The following is a 10,851-nucleotide window of genomic DNA, read 5'->3' on the forward strand; positions in this document are numbered from 1 at the left end:
ATGGTTCAGTGATTGTAGTACAAGTACCTATAGTATAATTATCAGAAAACAATAGTACAAATTGTTATACCGTAATTCTTCTAGGGCAACTTAATCGTAGTATAAACGATATCAAAGAATAAAAGTGTCATCATTAAATTGCGTTTCCTTTTAACTTTCTCTAAGTTGTCAATTAGAACAATCACAATTAGAGGCCCTTTAAGATACGTTTATTGTGGACTGCGAATAATGTTTAACAATATGTATCGTTATATTATACCTCTGAGTATTATTTATCATACAATATTTGATGTACCTGTTGAAGATGACCAAAATCGGCACCCGGTAAAATCGCGGGATCGGCTTCAGCAATAACGAAGATGTTTAATCGTAGGACGAATAAGGTCCACAAAAAACACAATAAATTTTTTCTCCTCATCACGAATATTAATTCGAATATTAATATTTGAAAATCACACTCGACGATATGAGAGAATAGGATTCACTATTCTCAATTATTTTCTTTCGTGAAACTTTAAATCTACAAAAACGTTAAATAGTTTCACTTTAATTTTTCGTTATTAATCAATCGAGTAATTAATCTTCGAACTCCTGTTAATCGATGTAGAAACGATTGTTTGTTCCGACGAGGAGAACACTTTTTCTTTTTTTTTAAGCTTCAAGGAAAAAAAAGAAAAATTATATCATGTTACCGTATCAAAAATAAAAATCAATAAATAAAAGAGACAGAGATATTAAATTAAAATCAAATCGAACATAAACGCGTTATTCTTCGACAATTAATTTTCTTATTCTTTATTATTTTTTCTTGTTGTTGTTTATCTCATAGAAAGACAACAAAATGTCTTTTTAGTTAATTAATTAGTTAGTTAATTTGCGACACACGGTTTTATCTTCGGGCTCTATTTTAAGAGCAGAACGGTGAAGCTCGGTTAATAATTTGGCACATCGACGAAGACGAGTTCAGAACTGTTAGAGATCGGAAAACGTCCGAGAGTTTTACTTCTCTGAGGAGGAAAGAGTTCTTCAGGTCGACCAGGTGGGAGACGACGGCCAGGTAGAATGGTGAACGTTTACCAAGGAACCCACTTCTTCGTTACGTATTTTCTTCTTACTTACGAAGGATGCTGGTGCTTCGTGAATACTGTTCAAGATATGTACGTAGTATATGGTATCTGCGAATCAAGGAGCGTAATAAAACTGAAGTTGCGTGCACACTTATGGGTCATGGATATTTGATTGCCACATCATTGTAGATCAGTTGCTTGTATACCGACATGATTAAAAGAAAGGATTAAAAATTCATATTAATAAATAAAATGATTGTGCAGGAGAGAAGTTAGATATGCAACAAAGAAAGAAACGATTTCATAAATTAACAAAGTCAATGAAGCATGAGTTAGACAAAACCGAGGTTGTCGTTCGATGAACCATAAAAATGATTTACTTACAATGAGATGCATAAAATAGATTACGAGATCTCTGATTTGTCGCAAGTCTAACGTATATTTTTCACGGTCTTGTTTATAATATTTATGAGATTAACTAAAACGAATCAATTTAATTTTCTTTCAACTCGATCGTTCCTATCTAAGGAATAGGAATAACGTTTTAACTTTCTATCTTACGTAGATTATTTTTATCGATAATCCACATATAAATTGAAAGTATTTTTCTTTTTAATTATTACGCAACGTACAATTAATACAATTATTGATTATATCGTATCGAATTATCTCCCTCCCACGTTTCAAGAGTTTGTTGTCTTTTTATTATCAGATGAAAAAAAAAAAAATGTCGAAATGTTTAATAATAGTATTAAATTGCGAATTACATCAAGCAAGGATCGTTGAAAATGTTCGGTTACACCGGCCTCGAGACTTCCGGTTAAGAAGTGCAAAACGAAAGCATACAGAGCTCTGGATGCCTGCGAAAGTATCGGACGTTAGATTCCATTCACCGGCGAAGTGCCTCGCTGAACAATCTTACTTGCCAAGAAAAACGCTCACTTTGTGGAGAAAGAAGGAGAAAGAATCGAATAGAACGAATTTTTTGTCTATCGTCAAAAGTCAATATCCTTTTTACCATTATCGAATGGATTTATGGTTTTTTTTTGTTTTATAACTCTTTCTATGTCTTTAGTTAGATCGTTTCTTAAATATAAGACTCCTATAATAATAAATATAATCTTCCACTTATCTGAAATCATATACTTATTTCGGTATAGATAAATTATATAAATTAAAATTCGATTTAATCAACATGTCGTCAAGACAAAATGTACTTTTTCTTTCGAATCGACACTTTTTGATTGGATCCAATCCTCCTTTTGTGATGTTAGCCTCGGGCTGCGAAAATGGGTCCGGTCATCTTCCTTTCTCCTCTCTCTCCAATCATACGATGAAAACAAGTTTCAAGCGAAACTCGAGGCACCATTTGCTTCGCGCGGGAGGGATTAATTCTCATAGGAAAGGGTTCCCAAGTATAAGAATAATACGTTATGTTCGAACAAAAAATTCAAATTATATGTTGCATTATCGATCATAATTTAATTAAAGTAAATTATTATATTAATAACAATGCTTTTTTTTTTTTTCTTTTCTCTCCTTTTAATAATTATACGATTATAATTAATGTTAAACACGACCCTACTGTTCCCTTAGATTTTATTCTAAGTTTCATACGCGAGGACGTGCGAAGTTTACCATCAACTTACTATCATTCTCAAGAATAGACGTTATTTCTCATGCGATATTTACTACTAGAGTACAATCTACTTTCTTTCTTCGCACGGTGGGACCGCTATTACTTTCTTTGAGATACGCAATTTCCGAGGAGCCGAAGAATTCCATCTAAAGAATAATATAAATGTCCGTCTTTCTTTCTATTCTACGTCTTACGGTATAATGAAGACAATATATTTCTTTGTAGATATATATATATACTTCAGTAGATATTATTTCGTCACGAACTTCTCGTAATTTCTAATATAGAGTCCTTTCCTTGGTGAAGGTATACATTCGTTCCAAGAATACATCCTTTCTAAAGTACAAGTTCGTTAATATTATGTGCAGATATAAAAGGAAAGGGAAAAAAAAAAAATAAATAAAGAAGCCAGGTAATAGGTAAAGTAATCGTAGCAATCTTATGGCTACGATACTTTGTTTTTTTTTTATCTGTCTGATAGGAAAATGATGAAAGAATTGAGAAAAGTTTATTATGCAAGCGAGCACAATTTCAGGATGCCTATCAGAATCGAAACATCTTTTCTGATGCGAAAAGTATTGTATACGGATAGTATGTATGGGAAAAAAGGCTTTCATCTCGAATACGGATCTCGTTAAAAAAGCGTTTCACTTGGATGAAGGAGGGCGGAAGTTGATTTTAACGAGCTGACGACTATGCGACGTAAAAGTAACTTTTAATTATCAATTTAGTTAGTTTTATTCAGTTGCTTTGTTTATGCGTGAATCATTGGTAAAAAATTTACATTATGAATGTAATAGCATTGTGTCACTGTGTCAATTAGAAAAATATTATTATTATTATTATTATATATATATATTATTGTTATTGCTGCTATTTTTGAAGGGTTGAAATTTCGTATCAATAATGAAAAATTTAAAAATATAAAAATAAAAAAAAAAAAAGTAAAAAACAAAACAAAAGAAGTCTGAAACAACGAATGTCAATGAGCCGATTACGTAAGTGAGTAATAATTCAGAAGGTAATAATTTTGTCGGAAACACGAGCGTTCTAATATCTGAGTTTCGCGTCCGACTCCCTGCGAATTTTCTCGGCGTAATCGTCAGATAATTTGCCGACGTGTCAGTAGTCATCGTGGCTACGTTGCATCGCGATAATAATGTGATGCACAAAAGCGCGGGACTTTCCAATTATTTGCGGGCGGTTAGTGAACACCGCGAAAATAATTTTACCGTTGAGAAAATAATTCTGATAATCTAGGGGTTTGCTTGCTTCATTTTTTGCCCTTCGAAGATCACTTCTCTTTTTTCTATTCAGAATAATAAGTGTAATCGTTATATAAAAATATTATGTGGTATTTTTTTTTTATGAACGCATTATACATAACAAAAAATGTATCATAAATAACTTTAAAAATTTAACAGATGCAAAAAAAATTTCGGTATATTTGATTACTTATTTCAAAAGTATTCCGCCATTTGCAATGATCTTTTCAGTCCAACAAACGCCATCGTCCACTTCTTTATGTAAATACTAACCACAAGGTGTAATTTATCAGAAGTCCTCACCGTAGGAACGCTGGCAAGGAACCTTAACAGCAGAAAAAATGAATAAGTGTTTTTAATTGTACACTATTTGCTGAACTAAAATCCATAATTGCTCACTTTAATAATTAATTAATTAATAAGTTATTAATAATTGAAAATACACAAATTATTTTTCCTATTTCTAAGCAAAGCAACGAAATTTGCAACAGCAGAAAAAATGAATAAGTGCTCTTATTTGCACACTATTTGTGCTCAACTTTATTCTATCAAATATTTTGTATTTATCGTTAATTAGTTGAAAATAATTATTACACTTTGAATAATTATGAAATGGCGACGTCATGAGTGGGATATATGTTATACACATGCGCAACCACAAATTCAAGGCGCAAGCACACTTGGAAAAAAATAAAAAACAAGTTGGAATACCTGCAGGAGATATATTTAAAATTGATTTCCAAAGTAACAACCTATAAGGTATCGAAAAGAAATGAGTTAATCGTTCATAATGTATAAACAATAGGTAAATATTTTCATTTTTTAATTTTTTTCTGCTGTTGCGATTCTACGCCAACTTTTTTGTGGTGAAGTATATAGAAACTCACAAGTCCCCTTTTTTATCTACCCAGCATCATTTTTGTTACCACTGAGACCACCAATACTATCAAAGAATACAATATTCTGATTATTTTAACAACAACAATTTATAATTCAATTCCTATCAGAATACAAGCAAAACAATGATTATTTTAACAACAACAATTTATAATTCAATTTCTATCAGAATACAAGCAATATTATGCTGATACTCGAAAATCTACAATAATGAAGCGTTCCTATGGTTAAATCCTTGTTTAAAATATTTATATGCATAATTAGTTTAATAAATATATGCGATTAAAATTAAAAAAAATATGAAAGATGAGATGCTTAATGGAAAATATTTGTATTTAAATAACTCGAATGAATTGAACTTCGAGTGAAAACTATGAAATTAATCGTGCGATAAAATAGAATGTGTCTTTTAGGTTTATAAAATCGATTATATTGAAGCTCATAAAATTTAAGTGCTCGAGATAATTCAATTTTGAAACCTCGTGAGAGTGAATAATACATCGAATAATTTTCATATAGTTTTGAACGATCGACTTGCCGCAAGATGTCAGCAGCGACAGGATCGCCATTTAATGTTGCGATATATCGAAACTCGATTAGCTTGATTCTCTTTCTTTTTCTAGACAGTCATATATCTTTTCGGAAACCTTTTCTTTTCGTTACAGTTCAGAAAAGCCATACTCGAAGAAACCTTTAAATTAATGAAGACGCATTCCAAGTAATTCTTTTCCACTCGTTTCAAAATAGCAAGATTTTCAAGTAAAATAACGTTAAAATAAACCATTCCAATGTCGATATAAATATTTCGGCGTGACAACAGATATAGTGGTTATACCGTACATAAGATCGACATTTGTGTTCGATAGTATCGAGCTTACTTAACAGCTCGAAAGTAAAATGGCACTCGATCGTAGATTAGAATGTTATTAGTCATTCGGAGTGTCGTGTTTGTAAGTAAATATCAGCTGAATGTATAACGTCAAACGAAGAAGAGAGATTACATGACGGCGTTTATCTGACGGATATTTTATAATTAAATCCAGTTGATAAAAAATTCTGCGAGAATTAATATTAAATAAATAAATAAAAAAAAGAAATGGGCCTTTTCCCGAATTCGTCGCCTTTCGATGCTGACGTCGGTGAGTTAATAAACATAGTTTTAGCCTAGCCTTAATTCGTTTACGAACAAACCAACTACGATGAGTAAGAGAGATTCATCGATTGAAAATGTGTCCCTTTTTTATTATAAATCTTTCAGAACAATTTTATTATATATATATATATATATATCCTATCAAAGATAAGATTTCTTTGGAAATGATGAAAAATGTAATACTCTTTAACGCAGGCATTAAGCGGTTGTTGACGTTTGACCTCTAATCGAGACTTCAAAAGCGCATACGTTTTCTACACCGATTACTTTATGACCTGCCTTTTATCGCAATCTATTTTTTACTCTGATTAAGATACGCCTTATTGTATGTTAAAATATTTCTTTTCGTTTAAATTAATATAATTTCATACTTGAGAGATACAATGCCTCATTTGAAACATTATTTTTATGCTTACTCTTTTGATTTTTCTTTTTTTTCAATATGTTTCATTTACTTTCAATATATATATTTAACTTGTCCCTAATAAAACATTAATTGTATATCATTATTATGTTAAAAGGTTAATTATTATAAAAATTGATTCTATTGTTATAGCATATTCTTTTATACATTTGTCTGTTATAGAGAAAGCAACAAATGAAAAAAATACATCCGAAGATTGGGTTAAGATAATGGAGATCTGTGATCGAGTTGGTAATTCTTCGCAGAATGCCAAGGACTGTTTACGTTCTATTGTTAAAAGATTAAATTCACAAGATCCACATATTGTTGTACAAGCCATTACAGTTAGTAGTTTATAATTTGTTTCTTTAAGATACGATAATATTGAAATCATTATTTTAATTGTATCTTCGCATTTAGTTATTGGATGCATGCTCCAACAATTGCGGAAAAACTTTCCATTTGGAAATAGCGTCGAGAGATTTTGAAAATGATTTGAAGAAAATGATTAATCATTCTCAACCCAAGATAGCGGAGAAAATTAAAATACTTTTGAAGAAGTGGGCCGAAGGTGATTTTAAAACAGATCCTCAACTTAATTTGATTCCAAGTTTATACAATAAACTTCGTAATGAAGGACTTGATTTTTCAAGTTTATCTGAAATAGTAAGTTTTAATTAATAGTTTAGCAATTTATTAATATATATATATATATATATATATATTATATAGTTAATAATATGTTATAAATAACCAATCTTTTAGATGTAACTATTATTATTTTCTTACTTCCCTTTTAAAATGCTCTATTTGAAATTGAGTTATGTATACTTGTGAAAATTTTTAGCCTAAACGTTCCAACATATTAAGTAAGGACCCAAATGTAGTAACAAATTCTCAAGAGGAAGAAGATTTAGCGAAGGGTAATCATTTGGCAAATAATGAGAATTTATATTGTTATCTAAATGAAATAATTAATTTTCATGTTGGTAAATAGCTATTGAGCTTTCGCTGAAAGAAAATAAACCACAAACGAGTTCTTCTCATGGTTCACCGGCGTCAAAAAAAAATACTAGTTTATATCCAAGTGTAAGTTCTGCGCTTAGTAGTTCGAGTACTTCAGAAGGCAGAAAGGTGCGAGCTCTTTATGATTTTGAGGCTGCTGAAGATAATGAATTAACATTTTTAGCTGGAGAAATAAGTATGTTAAAATTAAAATTGATACTTATAGTTTTAAGTTGTTTTTTTTATTATTGTTTGATAAAGATTTATCATAAGAAATATTTATTATTAATTAAATTTTAGTAAATATTTTGGATGATTCTGATCAAAATTGGTGGAAAGGTAGCAATCATAGAGGAGAAGGTCTTTTTCCTTCTAATTTTGTAACTGCGGATTTATCAGTGGAACCTGAACAGTTTACGAGTAAGTATAACATTAGCAAAAGTCTATATTTTTCTCATTAAATCAAATGCAATAAAACTAATATACTTATTTTTGCAGAATTAGAACATAGCAATAAAAAATTAGTTCAGTTTGCGGAAGAAGTAGAAGTAAAAACAGTAAAGAGAGAACCGGAAGTAATAGAAGTAGAAATAGATGAAAAAAAGATGGATAGACTTTTACATTTATTACATGAAGCTGATCCCCAGTGTGATAGCTCGTCTGACCCTCAAGAAATGCTTGATTTAGAAGGTATAATAAATAATATTATACAATACAAAAGACAATGATTATAATTAACTAATACTAATATTAATATTCGCATGATACATTATTCTACAGAACAAGTTACTGCAATGGGTCCACTGATTGATGCAGCTCTAGAAAAAGTTGATAGACGGCACGCTCAACTCACTCAATTAAGTTCTGATTTGGTTGAAGCTTTAAATATGTATCATACGTTAATGCGGGAGTCCCCTCCTCCAGCACAATCTAATTACACTATGCCTAAAATGTCGTCACATATCTCTTATCCATTTCCTAATCAGGGACCACCACCACCATCTCCGCATGTAAGATTAATTTTAAAGAAAATATTGTGTTTGTATGTAATTGAATTCATAGATAATTATAATACTTGTATATCTTTACTTTTAGATGTATAATGGAATGCCAACACCACATCAGGTACCTTTCTCAAATACAGGTGGACCTCCAGGTCCACATGAATATATGGGTCCTCCTAGTATACCAAATATGGCATTACCACCACATTTTCGTATACAGCCTGGTCCTCAGCCTCCGACAGGACATCCACAAGGTCCACCAGTGCCTGAACAAACACACTCCTATCAACAACAAGGGTATGTGTATTTATGAGTATATTTTGTTTTTTAATTTTTTTGTAACTTCATATAAAAAAGCATAGTAAGTGAAATATTTTTTCAACGATCTATTAGAACTTGAAAATGATATTTTTGAAACATATGTTATTGACTACAAGGCGAGAAACCATAAAAGTTTTCAATTAAAAGGAATAAATCAATGGTGTACAACCTTATGTAGCAGATTTCCGCCTCAAACTGGTCCCTTGCCAGCTCAATATGGTCCACCGGGATCGACAGGACCTTCGATTAACCATCAACAACCACAATATGCTCCATCGAGCGGGCAACGTATGATCTAAGTAAAATTTACGCGTTAAAAATTCACATTCTACTCTAACTCATATTGTACAATATTACGATATTATAATTATTTAAATAAAAATAACCCGAAATAGCCAAAGAAAATTGGTTTTTAATGAATGCTTTACGTTTCGACTTTGTATTGAATTTGGTATCGTGTAAGCTTGTATTTGTAGATATACATGCAACAGTGCATATAAACACGTGCATAAGGAAACGTAATTTATTTAGTTTCTTTGAGCATTTTTATTCTAGATTGTAATTTTGGTTTCTTTTTTATATGCGTATGTATTTTTGCGTTTGAATAACCAAATTCTTTAAAGCATTCCACGTTTTCAATTTCATTATGTTCCATTATTTTTAATAAACGTTAATGTTATAATTAGACACTGTGATATTTGGAAGAACATTTATTATTTACAAAACGTATCTTTAATATAAATTCTTCAGAATTCTTTTTTTATCAAGAGAAAATGATACAATTATAAAATAATATAAATTGTGTTTCGGAAAATAATCTTTGGTAAAGTTGTTCAATTAATTGATTGCAATGTGTCGTCTACGTGTTATTACAACAGAAATAATATTACATAAAATGATAATGACAATTTATCGACTAAGTGCTGCTAAATGTATTCTAGTTTTTTATTCTCCGTCATATTTTTTTTTGTATATTACAATAATACTTTAAGATAACATATTGCATTTGAATAGCATTGAATATAATTTATAAATGCAATGTTAAATTATGTATTATTGGAAAGAAATTTGTTATTATCTGGTCTAGTCTCTTATTCACTCTGTACATATAATAAGATTAATTCCTATTAACGATTAAATGAGTTGTGTCATAAACAAATTTTTATGGAATGTTGATACATTGTATTCGCATAATACTATTTTTACTGTCATGATTAAAAGCCTTATATCTTTATCAAAAAAAAAAAAGAAAAACAAACAAACAAAATAAATAAAATAAAGTATAATAAAATAGCATAATTGATAGTCTTTCTTTTGTAGCTACGAGCATAGATTATATAAATAAACGTATGAGTAAACTTGTTAAGAATTTTGACTATTTGACAAAATGTAGAACGCATAGCTGTGATTGTGCAATATTTGTAAGAAGTGCGAATTATATAAAATAGACAGCATAATGGTTCAAATAAATGACGCGTTATGAATAATTCTGTAACTGAAATATAAAAACATTTTATGTGAAGCATATATATATATATAAAAGAAAATTATGAATGGTCTATCGCAAACGATAGAATGTGTCGATATTTAGTCAACCATCGTAGACAAAGCATGAGATTTACATATAGTGGTATTAAATGATCGAAAGAAGGATTCATAGATTTTGATAGATTTTCGGAAAAACAAATGTATTTCATTAAATAATTATATTATCATAACTAAATTATCATTATTTACGTTAAAAAAGAAAAAAACAAGTCATATTATTTCGCATATTTATATCCATTAGATATAATAAACGATTAGGATTACTAAATAATTGTAAATTATGTAAATATAATGTAGTTGATCCTTTATGTACCACAATACTCAATACGTGTTATATAAATAGAGTGTTAATGTAATATTTTTTAATGAATAATCAGTTTTTAATCGTTTACAAATGACTACGTTAAAAATCAAAATTAGATATATGACGTAATCGTTTGATACAAAAAATTAAAAACAAGAAAAAAAAATAATGAAAATAATTAAAAAAAGAACAAAAAAATAAAATAAAACGAAAGATAACAAAATATCGTTAAAAAAGTTTAACGA

At 29.7% G+C, this 10,851-nt stretch overlaps 1 protein-coding gene across 2 annotated transcripts; it reads left to right on the forward strand.

Annotated features, from left to right (window-relative positions):
* Positions 1-5,491: 5,491 nt before the first annotated feature.
* LOC106783623 (signal transducing adapter molecule 1) lies at positions 5,492-10,227 on the forward strand. Of its 2 annotated transcripts, none has more exons than XM_014742319.1 (10): positions 5,492-6,007; positions 6,608-6,768; positions 6,845-7,090; positions 7,272-7,347; positions 7,422-7,625; positions 7,730-7,849; positions 7,928-8,119; positions 8,210-8,439; positions 8,525-8,730; positions 8,933-10,227. In XM_014742319.1, exons 1-10 carry the CDS (start codon positions 5,965-5,967, stop codon positions 9,051-9,053), a joined length of 1,599 nt encoding a protein of 532 aa, XP_014597805.1. In that variant the 5' UTR covers positions 5,492-5,964; the 3' UTR covers positions 9,054-10,227. The 2 variants fall into 2 exon arrangements, with proteins under 2 accessions (XP_014597805.1, XP_014597806.1); XM_014742320.1 differs by having other exon boundaries at positions 8,936-10,227.
* The last annotated feature ends 624 nt before the right edge of the window (positions 10,228-10,851 follow it).

The sequence above is a fragment of the Polistes canadensis genome, unplaced genomic scaffold (assembly GCF_001313835.1).
Source record: "Polistes canadensis isolate GaletaPanama2010 unplaced genomic scaffold, ASM131383v1 scaffold_23, whole genome shotgun sequence".
Taxonomy (NCBI): domain Eukaryota; kingdom Metazoa; phylum Arthropoda; class Insecta; order Hymenoptera; family Vespidae; genus Polistes; species Polistes canadensis.